Source organism: Pseudopipra pipra, chromosome 5 (assembly GCF_036250125.1).
Source record: "Pseudopipra pipra isolate bDixPip1 chromosome 5, bDixPip1.hap1, whole genome shotgun sequence".
Lineage (NCBI taxonomy): Eukaryota > Metazoa > Chordata > Aves > Passeriformes > Pipridae > Pseudopipra > Pseudopipra pipra.
In genome coordinates, this window is record NC_087553.1 from 48,368,823 (window position 1) to 48,385,678 (window position 16,856).

The 16,856-nt window shown below is 35.4% G+C and overlaps 1 protein-coding gene across 7 annotated transcripts in view; it reads right to left on the minus strand.

Annotated features, from left to right (window-relative positions):
- Positions 1 to 16,856, minus strand: part of DOCK4 (dedicator of cytokinesis 4) — a 247,191-nt gene that overhangs the window by 57,682 nt on the left and 172,653 nt on the right. For all 7 annotated transcript variants that reach the window (XM_064655979.1, XM_064655978.1, XM_064655976.1 and 4 more), the window contains 3 exons: positions 9,868 to 9,995; positions 7,567 to 7,701; positions 3,554 to 3,652 (listed from right to left, as the gene is read on the minus strand). In XM_064655979.1, the coding sequence (XP_064512049.1) occupies positions 3,554 to 3,652; positions 7,567 to 7,701; positions 9,868 to 9,995 (362 nt within the window). The remainder of the gene's footprint in view (positions 1 to 3,553; positions 3,653 to 7,566; positions 7,702 to 9,867; positions 9,996 to 16,856) is intronic.

The window sequence follows — 16,856 nt, forward strand, 5'->3', positions numbered from 1 at the left end:
GCTGTCACTGCCCAGGCAACAAAACCATCCTGTGGCCAACTCCTTTCCCAGATCTTCTTTCCTTCACTTCTTTCTTAAGCTACATCAGAAGCCACCCAAATACTTGTTTTAGAACTACCCCTCTGCCCCAGCACTTATCCTTTCAGAAGTCCCATACATGAATGGATGTCCCTGCATAGAAGGGGAAGGATGTTGGCTAGAAATGAGCCCCTCCACCAGAAACATTCCCCTTGCCTACAGAACTCTGTCCCAGACTGTGTCCCAGGGACCATTAGAGAACAGTGGAATAAACTGCACTTGGTATTAGGGCTCAGCACCCACCTTTACCCTGCTCAAGCTCCTTTGGTTGGAAGAGAGGGATCAGAGATCTAGTAAGATTTACACCCATGCCTAAGAAATATTATCTTTTCCTTCATCAGATCTCTGTATCTATTCTGCCATATTTTGTAGGGTACACTGCCAATAAATAAAAACTAGGCCTTCTGGCAGGTGCTTATCTGTTTTGTCTTCTCTTATCTATTAATTAAAGACCTCCACACATATCGATCAAAGCCAAATTGCTGTGGTCAAAGCTACACTATGCTAACATATACTGGGTTTTGCATTCACTTTCCCACTTCTCTCCTCCTATTTATAATTTTCACTGTTACCTTTTGTCATAAATTATATTTGAGCTTTTTCACAGCAGCAAATAACTGCCTACAAAGGTGCCTCTATTCTATAAATTGCTGTAAAATATATTTACTAGAAGAAGATAGTATTATGTGGTAAGCATAAAGAACATATCTTTAAAATAACATTGAAAGATAAAAGAAAGCATTTAAATTACTGCCTTTTTAAATTCAATTTCAAAAAGTGAGTGAAATATAGTCCCCGGTTCTACCACTCAGCCATGAAATCCCTGTCAGTTCTTTTTTACTTCATTTGCATGTTTTCAAACATAAAATGTTTCTTCTATCTTCTGCTTTATGCAGAAAAAAACCTCTCTTAAAGAACTGACAAAAACAGTCACCACGTCAATTACTTAAGATAAATATATTTACAAAATAGAGGGAATATTTCCATAAGTAACCACTTGCTTAATGCATCACTCAGATGTATGTAATTTAAAAATGTGTACACGTCATTCCTTCAAAGCCTCTATTTTGCTATTCTGTGTTTAACAAGGTGGAAACAGCCTTCAGTAATTTTGGCATAGGCTTTTAAAAAAAAAATTAAGAATTGCAAATATAATTTGATAGGATGAATTAAACCTTCATTCCTTTTTTGCAAGTACTTTCATGAGTGAATTTTTGTTTGGAGAAGTGCTTTGGTAGGGGCATTTTTATTAATTGTATCACAAATGCTGTGCAAACATACATTCATGCAAATATCTGACATAATTGCCTTTAGAATTAGTGTGGAGGAAAGATGAAATGTCTGGTGATGCCAGTGTCTAATCATTCAGTATAGATGGTTAATTATAATCAGAGGCAGTCACAGAAAAAAAGCAGAGCAGATAGCAATTCAAATGCCTAGGTTACACAGAGATAAGTCCCTTGCAAACCTTGTATCAGATCTGTAACTTGTAATGTAGCTTCCACACCAACTCACCCAACTTCCACCCAACTCACTTTCACATCTTTGATTGGGAGCAAAATGAGGAGTCAAAACTATAGCAAGCTCAAGGAGTTGCCAGTGAAGTTTAAATCCTGACTAGCCACAAGATTTTCTGTGGCTATTACTTCAGACTCTAAAAAAAAGTTCTTATCACAGATATTTATGCCTTCTGAACTTTCATTTAGCTGTAATGACATCATTTCCTAGGGCACATATCTTAAGGCAGAACAAAATACAAGGAAGTTCTACACTTGGCAATCAAAGCAGAAAAATAAAGCGGCAAGATGGTTTAGATAACCTAAGACATACAAAATCACCTTATGATTAACAGCAGTGTCAGCCTCACACACTAGCTCTCATCTTTCTGTCTTGCTCTCAGTGATATTTGATATTTTCAAGTGAAAGGAAAAAACAATATATTATTTAAGATTCAGGAGACAAGGCACGCTGCATTAATGATAATCAGACTGCTGCCACTGAGTCACTTGTAGAGCTGATGCTGATTCGATGAGATATGAATGGAAATAACAAACTGTGTGGACTTGAGTTCTTAAGACCTCTATTTTGATAGCTGATGGCACTGGCTACAGCTGCTTTCCATATGTCTCTGCATAATAGCAGTGTATGTGCGTGGGGGGAATTCAAATGTGTCAAATCAAATACCATTCAAGCGTTAATTCTAGAGATTTTTCATATTCTATAAGGAAGCAAAGTCTGAATAAACTCAACATTGTATTTCCCAGATACATCAAACAAAAATGAAGCTTGAAACCTCTAGGAATACCTACTCAGAACTCAAACAAAAGGGAAATTTTTTTCATTAAAAAATGCCTAGGTTCCACAATGTATACTAAAAATTGTCTAAGCATAGCAACTATGTTAGGTGAAAACAGATGCTGTGATACTAGTATAAAAATCATCCACCCTATACAACTTCTAGGTAGTGCTCTTGATTCATGAGAACTTCTTAGCAGCATTATCTATCTTTCAAGCTCAATGTGATCATCTCACTCAAAGCAAAGGCACTCACAAGTGGTATAATCTCTTCAGAACAACGCTAAACACCTATCAGGAATCTAAAGAAATCTAAAATTGCACCATGACTGGACTCCCCTTTTCAAGGCCGTATTAAGTTTATCAAATGGCAATTTAACATTTAAAATACACTATCACACTAGGACATAATTACTGGCTGAATAATGTGCATAAGGATTTTTTGTGAGGATCAAATATGGTACTATATAAGCTTTTCAGGGTCTAAGAGAGTGGAATTCTTAGTGTCTATCTTTATGTAGGAAATCTTAACTTTTTTTTTTTTTAATCCACCCCCTCCTACAAAAAAGAAATCAAAAATGCTATATCTCTACAAACCCAGTAAATCAATTAATGAAACTGCAGAAGCCGCCTTGAAAGAGCTCTGCAGCTACTTTTTTTCATAATTGAACTAGGCAGACAGGCTTAAGCCTGACACATCCTCCTGTCAATGGACTTGCTGCACAGCTGAGAAAACTGAAGAGTTAGTTGAATGTGCATTTCTCAAGCTGCATGTTTGCTATTGACATATATAATTTAATGAATGAAAAACATAAGCAAATAATAAACAAAACAAAAAAACCCCCAGCCACCTGAAAGAATCAAGAAGAGCAGTGTAACCTTAGATTGACATAATCTTTAAAACAGGCTTGAAGGCAAAGTTCATGGCTTTAAAGCAATTACATAGTCCCTCCATCCATATTCTCTCTGCTGTCATTGTAGAAGCAACAGAATCCTTGCCCCACTGTAAGAGTGGACTCAAGTACACAAGAAAATGTGTGAAATAATTAGCTAATCTGAAAAACAGATTCCCTTTAAATACGGAAGTGATTCACCAAAGCACAGGGATATCTTAAAGAAAGATATATCAAAAAGAGGTCAAGGAGACCTAAACAAATGGAAATACAATTCTGCTACTCACCCTCAGATCTTCCTTTGTATTGAAGCTATCAAGAAGCTGTTGATAATGTCTATCAGTCATTTGTCGCAAGAGTGACAACAAACAAGAGACAAATTCCCCCTGTTCAGATAAGCCAAGAGTAGGAATATTATAATATTTTCTGCACTTGAGCTTAAACTATTACATTATAAGCACTTCAAAATAATTAACAAATGCAAGGGAAATTAATCTACAATTAGGCTTCACCTCCACATATTGTGAAAATATATTAATTCATCTATGCGCTTTCTTCCCATGTAAAGAAATATTTCTCCCCAAATTCAGTTTACTTGCTTAGCAAAATCTATTTTAAACAAATTAGATTGCTAAAATTACAACCTCTTTAGTCAACTCAGTTTTGAAACAAATATAAACAAATATTTTGCAACAATTCTGGGAAGAATGTTATTGTTTTCATTTAAGGAAGAAATTAATGGAGTTAGCTGGGAAGTTTTCAAAACATTTTGTCATCTCAAAAAACAAAAATTTGTCAAAAAGAAAACTCATTTATAGGGCTGAACAAACTCAAAAAGTTTCTTTGGGCCTACAGAAGAATTTCTCATTAAAAGAGCAGAAAATTGCACTGGGTATCTCCAGCAAGCAATCAAATGACCAGGACATTATACGAAGGAACAGGTTCTCCTGATATTCCTTTCCTTTCTTCTTATTCACTTTCAAATTGGGAGGAAACACTGAATGGTATCAATCTGGTCTGACTGCAGAGTGGATGAGGACAGAGTGGAAGGTCTGGTTTGTATCCCAGCGCTTATAAAGAACAATTCTGAAATCTTACAAGCTTGGTAAAAAATGGGAAATACATTTCTAGCCTGGATCTACCAGGAATGGAGAATGAGACTGGCAGAACAGATAGGTATGATTTTGTTAGTTTTATTAGTTTGTCAAGTCAAATTTTGGGAAGATTTTCCACTGTCTTTCATTAAAACCAGAAAATAAGACTAAAAGGAAGTATGTTTTCACAGGAGTGGCTGTTCTGGATTTAACACTGGAAGGCCTAATTCATTTGTGATTATACCTGGTATACTCAATGGTGTACAAGGTGATGTCTTTCACTGGCAACATGGTGATAAAGTAATAATTGTCTTGCTGATAATAAGATTTCACACTGAAGTAATGATCTCAAATTAATTATCTACCTGTAAGACCACTGTGTTTTACAGTGAACATAACATTCATAGAAACGTAGAATCATAATCTCAAAACAATATCCTAAGGCTTCAAAATCTCTGCATCCTCATGCTCTGTGCATAAACATAAAGGTTACAGCTACTATCTTGTAAATCTCTGTATACCTGACTGCTGGCTTGAGTGACAAAATTTGCGTGTGAACCTTTGGAATCTTCCTTTTCTGCTTAGACATTTTAAGCAATCCTTTCTAGTCACCTTTCTTCTATGTTCCCACATTTATTTCAACTTACAGTGATATATTAAAAATCACAGTCTATTATAGAGAGCTGTACTATTATAGTTGATAGACAGATTAACTGTAAAAGTTCCAACTTCAGCTAATTCTTAACTGACTTCTAAATTTAAGTTTTTAATTTGAATGTAGGTAGCTATGCAGGCTGGTTTTTAAAATAGCAATGAACATTCAGCTTCATTTGTTGAACTTAACATAAAAATGTATGTTGTAGGATTTCTGCCAGTGTTAGCCACAGACTAACTTTTGAATCATGTGCAAAAGCAAACTCCCCACATAAAACAACCTTGATAAAAAACATTTAGGATCCAATTCCAGTGTCAAACATCAAGCCAAGCAGTATACTAAAATCACGTAAGTAGTATCCTTAAGTAATTTTTTGTGTCTTATTTAAGGAGCACAATTATTAAAATACATGGAGCTCACAATTAAATTGCAATTCATTTAGTTTTGAGAGACTAAACTTCCAAAATCTGAAATATAAAAGTTCACTTTAATCAAATTGCTTTCTGTCAACTCTTTATACACAAATGCATTTTTTTTCTTAAGGAAATCCAAATGTCTAAATCACTGACAAACTAAAGCAGAAGCTTCACCTTCACCATTGCATTAAATTTCATGTTTGTCAGTGCAACATCTGTAACACTGACACCCTGAAGCCATGTCTTCTTTGTGCTCAGTTTAAAGCATCACATTCATCTTGCAGGTTACCATCTAACAAGGCTGCTCACTGCAAATTAAATGATATCTAGGTACCAAAACTACTTGAGATGAAAGAAACGGTGCACAGAGCCTGATGATGCTTGATTTTATGCTGTTTGTTTGTGAAGAACAAAAGAATATTACACAGTTTGGGACTACTTCCACAAGGAAGACTGCATATGATCTGAAACTATGACAGAATTTTATCAAGTGTGCTGCCATGATACATCTCACAAAGAATATTTTGTGATACATGCAGTTTGAAATAATGGTAACATACTGGAACAGACTCTACTGCTGTACTCTCACTGAGTACTTTATCATACTTCCTCTACAAATAGTTCCAAGAATCTGCCTCCATGTGTTGCCAGAAGCCCATACTGCATGATGATTCTACATGAATGTATATAATTGCCTTATGCTGTGTTGTGAGTCACTTCCACATTAAGTATTCTTTGAGAGCCTGTGGTGACAATGACAGGGCTTTTCTAACGCATTAAAGAAAATTTTGCAACTTGAAAGCACTTTTCAAGTCTAATTTTTTGATGGTATAATAGAATTAGGGTGTTGTGGTGTTTAATGAAAACTTAATCTACAAGCAAGTGGATATCTCATAAAAAAACAATAAGCTCAGAGCTTTACTACACTACTGTGTCAAATACTACTCCCCTTTCTTAAGCTTAGATTTCCTTTTGGTGGCCTGATATGCCACACAGCATACATTTGTAATTTTGGAATTTAAAGAAAAAAACACCAAACTCTTAGATGCTGCTGGATCACAATGATTAAAGCATGGTGTTATTTTGTTACTGAGCTTGGTCAGCTCCATAAAGCACTCCATATAGTTTGTTCTCCGTTGGATAAAGTAAAAAAGAAAACAAACAAAAAAACCACCAACAACACATTTCTTCCACAGCTATTAAATGCTTTTGAAATATTTGATCTCAGAGGAAATTCTAGTTTGAACAGCAACCATCTCTTCCTTAACAAAAACTGTTACAGTGTAAATATTGGACAATTAATTAGTCAAGTGTATAACAAGATGGCAAATCACTCAACATAGTATGTTCTCTACACAAAATGCTACCCCCTCACATCATATTGGGGTCACATCCCTGGCTATATCAGAACCAATTTGCCCTTGAAAAGTAAAGTGAAAACCTTGCTGCAAACAAAGTAAAATAACACTTCATTTTCTTTGATCAATGCTCATCACAGACTTTCCTGTAAATGCCTGCATTTCAACCTTCTAATTTGCATGAGTTGTTATTGCAGGTTCACAAAAACGTCATTTGCTAATCTTCTAAATCTATCCTCTATGCTCTACTTCATGTGATAGAAACAAAGCTCAAATCCTTAGCCAAGAGAACAACAAAATGCCTTTCAATTAATAAATCTGGATTTGTACAAGTTAGCATCATAGATTCTGCAGACATTTTAGAGCTGTTCCATCATGAAAAGATGTATGCATTTTAGGAAGTAAAATGTTATGGATTGATACTCTTCCATTTTCAGGAATTCAAACTTAAAGAGAGTTTCAGAAAGCAATTACATTTGCCAATAAAAGAAACATACTGAAATAATTACTAACCTGAAAGAGTCTTAAAGGAAATTTTATCTTTTGGGCTTGGTTTTTTGTTTTTTTGCTTTTTTGGTCACAATTTATCAATAAATTTAATTTCAAAAAAGTCACTATTTCCACTAAAAATGAGTAAAATGCAGGAAAGCTTTTCGTAGTTCTCATTGTCTGTTTTATACACAAAATCTTAACACTGTGAATACAAAGACAATAACATCACAAATCTAGTAGTCTTACCAGTGACAATTGTGAGCTATTTAATTTTAAGAAACTTACAGTCACATCTTGAAACTGGAGGCGCAGAGCAGAGCCTGATGGTTGTGGTCGGCTGGTGATCTCTAGTATGGTCCTTAACAGAATATCTAGCAGACTGTTTACAATCACATCAATTTCTTCCAGGACTGATTTTTCCTTAAATAATAAATAAAACATTTAAGATTTTAAAATAGAAAGATGACCACAGACATATTTCCTTTTATGTAGTTTTATTATGAATGATACATTCAAGAAACAAGAACTATTCTCTAATTCAGATATTGTTTAATTCTATTGATTTTTCCAAACAGTTTTCAATTAATTACATTGTACTTAAATACAGAGGATAGTTATGGGGATAACCTTGAATATGTAAACATTCATCAAATTGGCATGTCTCTTTTTTAATTGATGTTTAGAAGAAAGCAGTAAATAATATACAAAAACTTTTCGGGCAAGATTTTTATAGGTAACACTCATACATTTTCTGGGGAAATTGCCAAGAAAGGTTTAAATTCCAAAAACCAGAATTCTATTTTCACACTTTGAAACCAGAAACAAGCAGATGGTACTCAACCTTCAAGACCTGCTTCATCAGTAAGGACCAGCAACATGACTTCCCATCAACTGAGTAGCACAAACAAATGAGTCATTTATGTAAGCCTACAACACAACATCAATTGTTGTACACAACATCAATACAAAGAAACCAAAGTGTTCACTGCTGAAAGAGACCTTAGTTACATGCAGGAAAATACTTGATAAAGTCAAGTCGTAGTTACTTCTCCTTTTTAATTCAGATGGACATATGTTTTCCCTGTTTCAACACTGTTTTGTGTCTCCACTGCAACAGACACCACCATCTTAATTGGAGTGATTTTATCCACAATTAAGATGACACTTCTTTACAGAAACAAACACTTCATAATCAAATGCATACAACTAAACTAAAACTTAGCTGACAAACAAATTGTTCAACTTTGCTGAATAATGCATAGGAGTGATCTGGATTTTTTGGGAGGTGTTGTTGTTTGGTTTTGGTTTTCTGTTTGTTTGTTTTATTTTGCTTCCTAGACACCAAAAGCACATGATTTGTAAAAAACCTCAAAATTCCTGTTCTGACTTAAGTTGAATCTACTGTCACCGTCATGTAGTTTGTCACTTCATCTAGCATCAAACTGCTAACTTGGTTACTTACGAAAGCAGACAGTATACAGCATATTTAGGAACTGTATTAACTGTGAGGATCCATGCACAAACTACTACTGGAATGGCCAACAACCTAATTTTCAAACCTGCCTTACTGCAAATTCTCTTGTTCCCTCAACCTCTAAACCATCTTGAGTACCACCCAAGGAATAAAGTTCTTAACCAATCCACAAAAATCATGTCAAATTCACCAAATTGTTAATACTCCCAATGACTCAAAGACCACTAAAATTATTAGCTGCATATTCTGAACATTGGAGAGTTCTATGTAGACATCCACTTGTTAATGTGTACATCTCTGGCTTAATGACTCCAGATCTGCTGCAACTAAGACCGGACATATAAGCCTTTGTCTCAATCCAAAACCACAGCTCTGCTTTAGCATCTATCACTTCATCTTGTGATGAGGTTTTATACTAATCCAGGAGAAGCTGCAATAAAAACATTATTACAGGGTCAAAGGTGCAAGACACCTATATCAAATCACTGATGGAGCAACTTTAATTGGATGGAGTAATATAAACCAGTTCTCACTAATGCATTACAAGGTAATGTATGCTGCCCTTGATATGCATGTACTGTGCTAACTACAGGCAATGTTTGGTTTTAACTGTCTTATATCCTGTTGCCTGCCAGAACCTATCATCATCATCACATTTGCAATACATCTGTCTAAGCTAGCTCTCGTATGGAGCTTTCACAGATTAATTTGCAAACACAAACATCAAAAATTGGCTAAAAAGTTTATCAACTAACAACCAAGTGCATTTCCCCTTGCAATACTCATATTGATCTATTTACCTATATTAAACCTGTGTACCCTAAGACTAAACAGCCCACAATAGAAAAATGCCCCTAAAACAAAGTGGACATTTCTTTCCTTCCAGCACAACACTCAAAAAGAGTCAAAGCTTGACAAAACACTACATGCTACAATTAAAATACTCTTGCATGGAAAGAAAAGAGTCATGAGAAATCAAAATCACATATTTATGCAGATTCATTACAGAGACAACTCTTTAAAATGCTCTGGGGCAAGGTCCAGTCTGTGTCATTAAAAGTCACTGAGCCATAAAAAGAAGTTCAAATGGATGTGATATGGTGTTTACTCACTGAGCTGTTCTTCTTGATGAGGCAAAATATGTTGCTAAGGATACGGGCACACATTATAAGGTCCTTCTGTTCTTGTAAATGCATGTGGAGATGATGCAAAACTACCGGAAGAAGAATGCATCGAGAATCTGGAAAAAATTAAATATTTTATGAGTAGGAGCCTCTCATATAATCACTAAATTTTAATACAGACATAAAATGCACCTTTGGTCCAAAACAGTACTTCTGATGAGCAGAAGCTTTTGCTTGCTTTAACCAACATTTTTGATAAGTAGAAGCTTTTACTTCATAATCATAATATCCTAAAGCAAATGTCTGAAGAATAAACAATATGCTGAAAGTCATGGATGGAGAAAAACACCACTGTGTGGAACATACTATATATAACAGAAATTTTCTAGTTTTTATTGAACTGTCATGCAAAAAAAAGCAGCACAGTAACGCTTGTATTCAAAACAATGTGAAATTATGCTCTAGTATTCCTGCCATGTGACAGGACACATTTACAAGCCCAGGTCACAACAGACTTCATCTGGAACTTATGTTATTCTACAGATGAGTTCTATTTTACAGAGAAGCAGTACTTTCAGAATTTTCACTTTTCCAGATTCCTCACTCCTACTGAGTATGAGCAATTTAGACTACTGGTGACTACATAAAATGATTGGCTTTTCCACTATCTCATTTTCTAAACACAGCTCTTTGGTGCTATTTTCAGTCTTGAATTCTCTGAAAATTATGCAAGAATGTCATTAACATGCTACTTTTTCCTGCTTCTTTTTCTTACAATTAAAGACAATATTAAATGGGAAGAACCCTAATACCTACACTTGTAATAACACTTTAAATACCTATTTAGAACTTGATAAATGGAAAGGCTGTTACCTGTTTTCATTTTGTTGTTGTTTTTAGATCTTTTCCATAACTGAGAATTTATATTTTCATAGAAATGTATTTGAATAATTTCCTCTATTGAAATGTTAATGATGATGATGATTATATACTTCATTATATAAATATATTTGTCTACAGAGTTTCTTTGTTCATTACTGCAATTATATCCTAAAAACTGAGTTATCTTGCTGGAAAATTACCCCTTCAAAATAATTTTGCCAACCAGGCATTGTTTGTAGATTACTCTTTCTATAAACACTTTTTTTCCCCTCAACTATTTCCCCTATTTTTTAATATGAGGGAGAAAAAGATAGATTTATTATGAGATTTTGTTTAATACTTCTTTTACTCACTGAAATAAAGCACTAATCTTGTTATGTTCTATTATTGTCTTGTTTTCATTGTCTAGTCATCTGTATAACACAAGACAGGGAAATGGCCAATGTGCCGACCCATGGTTAGGAAATGACACCTTCTGATCCCCAGTCCTAAATCTGCTTATTGATTCCTGCTGGATGAAAAAACAGAGCTAATGCCTTCAGCTGAAGCAATAAAGAAGGACTCTCCATTCCTATCAAAAAAACTTCAACCTCTAGGTTACAGGAGATGACTCCTCTTCCCTGCTTTCTGTTAAGCCTAACATGTATTGTATTCTCGACTATCTGTAATCCATCATTGAGAGACAAGATGAAGGGTTCACTGTGTAAATCAGCCTGTGTTTCTCTGGTTGGGGTACTTTCCTAGCAGGCAGGCCATAGGAAGCTGAATCCAGGCTTACAGAGCACTGAATCTGGTCTTCCATTCCCAGGCAAATGTTAAATCACTACTGAACTCCACAGCTATCACAGAGCAGTTATAGTAGCTCTTTCACACATCACTGGTATAAGCATTATTGTTTGGGCCATAAGTCTTCTGAGGACAGCAGGTCCTCTCTTGCAGCTACAACTCAAATCCCTCAGCCCAGAAGGTGAGAAGAAACCAGGAGCAGCCTTTGCCAAGGTGTTCTTTCTTGGTTAACTCTAGGCAGCTTCCTGATGAGCCCACACAGCATCTGGTGCCTTACCTGAGGTGCCCAGTACTCTGTGCACTGCTTACATATAAGTACAGCATCATGAATTCCATTTTGAAGACCAGAGAATCTACATGTAGTAACACTTGACTTGTAAATAGCCAGCTCTTACACATGATGTGGCCTGAAGCATCTCAGGCAAACCCGAGCATCCTCGTTCAACTGTTTCAAATATCCCGTTTTTGCAAAAGCTTCATAAAATGATCAGAAACTGCTTTACCAAGACCAAATGGATTAGTAAAAAGCATCTTACAATGACTTGCAACTATACATAGGAAGCAACACTGCCAGTTACTGAAACGGCCACGACATATAACAGCTTTAGATATATTCCTTAAAAGCCCAGAATCTAAATACCCCTCTGTCTTGATCTGTTTAGGTGGAGAGATGTAGTGGTATCACAGAAGAGGAGAGCTGGCTCATTCACCTCTGAGGCAAACCAAGGACTAGGTGAGAAAGTTTGGAGAACACAGTATACATTTGTCTCAGGTTACTCTTTTTCTTAATAATTGTCAGCTGCAATGTCAGCCCCTGGATATAGAAAAATTCATGAGCTCAAGGAATGGTACAATAATAAGAACTCCTAGTCATCAGTCACTGTCCTAATTTTTCTTCTGTGCAGGAAGTTAAATTAGCTGACTGTTTAAAATGCTAATACTTGCCCTTTACAAATATTATACAGAAAGAAAAGGAAAAAAATCACAACACAGAGCTTTTCAAATACATGTTTGGTATAATTAGAAAGAGGGTAATCTTAGACTCTGGGCAATCCTTGAGACTTTCCTGTGCAACATTAATATTTAATATTTAACGCAGTACAACTTTCCTCCTCATTTTCCAGATAGTGGTAAAACATCTGAAGAGACATACATCACTTTCTTTACTCTATTGTATTTTAAAGATTACTTTCAGAAAGATGATATTCATTTCAACTACTGTATCTGAACAGATGGTCAAAACTTCAGCCTGCTTGGAAAAAAAAATTAGTGTAATTGAACATTTCAAACAAACATCATTCTCCTTGAACAGTAAGAAATAAGGAAGTTGCTCTTGGTTTTGATAGTTTTACTTGGACCTTTCCAATTTATGTTCCCTTGTTTGGATGAAAGAATGGTAGGAGAAGAAAATGGTTAAGCCAACAAAACTGTTGTCACTGCAATTTCAAAACCAAACATATATGTCTATTCTGTGACTCTATGTACATGTCACTGCTCTCAGAACAGCGAGTTTCAAAACTTGTAGCAAGGAACTGTCTTCAGCTGTAAGAAAAAAATTGCCTGTAATGCAGAAGGAAAACACAAGCACAGCTCAGAAAGTCCTCCCCTGGCTTAAAAATAAGCCACAGATAAGAAGCATAATCCATATTTCTGCTCTCCACTACAGAGGTTCTAATAAAGGCTGAATTTTTGTATTCAACATACATCCATCTATCCCCCCACAGGTGTGTATAGAAGCACAAACAACTCCAAAGAATAGTTTATTGCTGTGGAAGACAAATTAAGTAAAACTAATTAATCTGAAAAAGATTGCGGAGTTCTTCAAAACAGAAGTATGGATCAATGTGTAAAACTTTTATGTTTTGAAAAAAATTTATTCTTTTTTTTTCCCCAAATCTATGTTCATAAAGTTTAATGTATTTTAACTACACTAAATTCAGGATTTGTATTTAATATAATTTAAATAATTATAGGCTCTTTGCATTGTGATAGCAATCAATTAGCTTGCAGTGATTACTGAGATATGTCTTATTAATGAGAAGATTTGAGTCTTTTGAAAAAACAATGGAATAAGAGGCAAATCATAATACCTAGCTTCTAGAATTAAGCCACCTTATGAGTTAATGGTATCTTCTCCCAACCTTGCTAATGACTTTTTTTTTCATTCCCATAGGAAGTCTAACATACTTTACACAGGGCAGTTCAAAGATATTGAATTATTCTTACTGATTGTGTCAGATATTTGTCACTGAATGATTACTCAAACTTATAGCTTCCAACAAGTACATTCTCCTGTAACATACAGGATACAATTTTTGGATGAATTCATTCACAAAGACAGATTAAGGGAAGCAGTCAATCTCAGAAAGAAAACAAATAGGTAATTATCACTTTTCTAATCTATTAATTTTCAGATTCAGTGTAATTAAGGAAAACAATTAAAAAAAAGAGTAAGTTATATATAGAATAAACACATTAAACCTTACATATGAAATCAAGCATCAACTCAGAATTTTTAATAGTTTTCATAATATACATATGATATAACTATATGGTGTAAATGGTCATAGAATTAAACCTCTCTTCTATTTGCTTTGAACAGTTTGCATCACTAAAAGGAAGAGTCCTACCCAGCTACTCTTTCAGAGCTCCAAACCCTCATATTTTGGGAAAAACACAAAGTTTCTTGCCATGTAAGAATAATTTCCATTTGATAAAGTGCTGCACCGCTGGTTATAACTGGGCTTAGATACAGGCTTTATCAATATATGGGTTTCTTTTTTTTAGGATTTTACCTACTAACGTAATCTCTCTTCTGGTAATTGGTATGTAGTATCAGTGGTGATTCTAAGAAAACTCACCCCCTTTGGAGGACAAAACCTAGATGTTCCTTACTTACACATCTCGTGTTTTCATAACTATTGAATTTGCAAGCTCAAAGAAGAAAAGAAAAGACTGGTGTTCTGCTAATTCCCATTTAACTATGTCAAGAAAGACATGGTTCAAGATATGTTTCTCTATTCTTGGCCTTAACTCTTCACAGCAAAACAGATTTAACTCTTCCTCAAAGGAAGCTATAATAATATTTAATGCAAAAAAGAAAACAAACAAGACTGCTAGACTGCTGATGTATTGGAAATAACAAAGGTAGAAAATCTTCTGGTTACAGATATCAGTTTGGCCATTCTACAAGTATCAAGAGGGATGAGTTCAAAGACCAAAATAACCAGGAGACTGGAAGAAAGGCCAAGAGGAAGAAAATACTGGTCATCTTTATAAGCAGGAAAATTGTAATCTGTTTCTTTTTAGACAGCCAGTGAATTGTACAACAAAGATGCAGAGGCAAATATAGAAAAATAGAAGTGAAGTAAGATTTTAATATCCACTAACTCCTCACAGGAGCAAGACAGATAATTACTATTGACACTTTTTAACAACTCTGTAGCTGTTACCTATAGAAAGAGCTGAAATTTCAAATCTTTGAAATAGAAAAAGGGTCAAAGCAAGCTATACCAAAACCTCAACACAAATGTCCTATCTACATATGATCAGTAAATACAATGTATAACCTGCATCCTCCAGAGTAGCAGGCAGGGATCAGATGCATCAAATATATCTGAAATGGTACTAAACATCTGTGTGTGGGTACCTTAAATCAACCTCTGCATGCCTGATGCTTCTGTTTTCAACAATGTATCAAATACATCTCTTAATTTTAGTGAAAGAGTAGCTTTAGTGTCAGCTGATTTTTTGCAGCACTGGGAGCTAACATGCTAGTTGTTCAGGCCCTTCCAGCACAGAATGTGTAAGACTCACATACTAAACTACTTTCACTTGTTTCCAAGCAAGGTCCAGATAACAGATTATGTTATCTAAGAAGTACCCTCCTCATTTTCAGATGTTTGAATAAATAGTTATTCCCATGTTTCATCTACTTCCAGTGTGTTAGCTAGCACTGCAGCTTGCAGTATTCACCATCTTCATCTGGGAGACAGAAATCAATTATTTTATCAGCACCCAGCCTCAACTCCACACTAGGATGTACAGTTTACTTTCCACATTAGCATAGTCTAGTGCAATATTTATTTTCCCAAAAGGATTTTAAAAGGACTTCCTTAAATACCTCCAGGGACTGTGACTCCATCACCTCCCTGGGTAACCCATTCCAATGCCCAATCACTCCTGTGAAGAACTTCCTAATGTCCAACCTAAATCTACCCTGGTGCAGCTTAAGACTGTGCCCTCTTGTCCTGTCACTAGTTGCCTGGGAGAAGAGACTGACCCCCATCTCGCTCCAATCTCCTTTCAGGTAGTTGTAGAGAGTGGTAAAGTCCCCGCAGAGCCTCCTCTACTCCCAGCTAAACAACCCCAGCTCCCTCAGCTGCTCCTCATAGGACTTGTGCTCCAGACCCTCCCAACCTTCCAAGAAAGTCCCCAGGGGTCCCTCACATGGCATTAAGTAACTCTACATATATTCATATATTTGGATTGTCTGGTTAGGCTGACCTAACTGAGAATGGGAGGAAAATGGCCATGACACCACCTGGTCCCTAAGTACTTTGTAAGATGAAAAACATAAGCTAGAGCATTCTTAATATTGCTCCATGAATATGTCAGTGCATCAAAGGTCTGATTAGTCAGCTGTAGGCAGAGCTAACTAACTATTCTGGAAGGAATTACTGTGGGAGTTTAACAAGTGTAAGCTGTTATTCCAGCCAGAATGAAGCGAAGTATCCAGGATGCAGTACTTCTTACCCATTTCTTTGAGCTCACACTTATAAAGTAGAACCACTGAAAGCATTTTAAAAAAATATGCTCAAAGAACTCTTCCTTTATTTTTCAGCATCTCAAAGTATTTATGCATATCCTGGTAGTTTTTGCAGGGCTTTCATCATTGCAATATGTTTATCTTGAATGTTTTAGATGGCAAGAGTTACCATTTCTACTAATTCCATCAGCCAATACCCAAACAGCTCTCAGGGCTATTGGTGAGTAAATAAACACTTACTATAATTCTTAAAATATCTTCTATTTTAATTATTTTATTTCAAAGTTACTTAATCTCAAATTTAATACTTGGTTATTCTATGAGTTTCATTTAGAATGGAAACAAAGAATATCATGCTAATCACCATTCAGCAGTTTTTCTTCTGCACAGCAAATAACTATGTTGTTGGTGCACCAAGCATCACTTGCATTTGTGTAGCATTTTTATACTACATTAAGAAACAGAGGATCAAAAGTGTGGAACTAGCAAGAGTTACACAAATAAGACTTAATGGATAAGTGAAAACCTGTTTGATGAACTG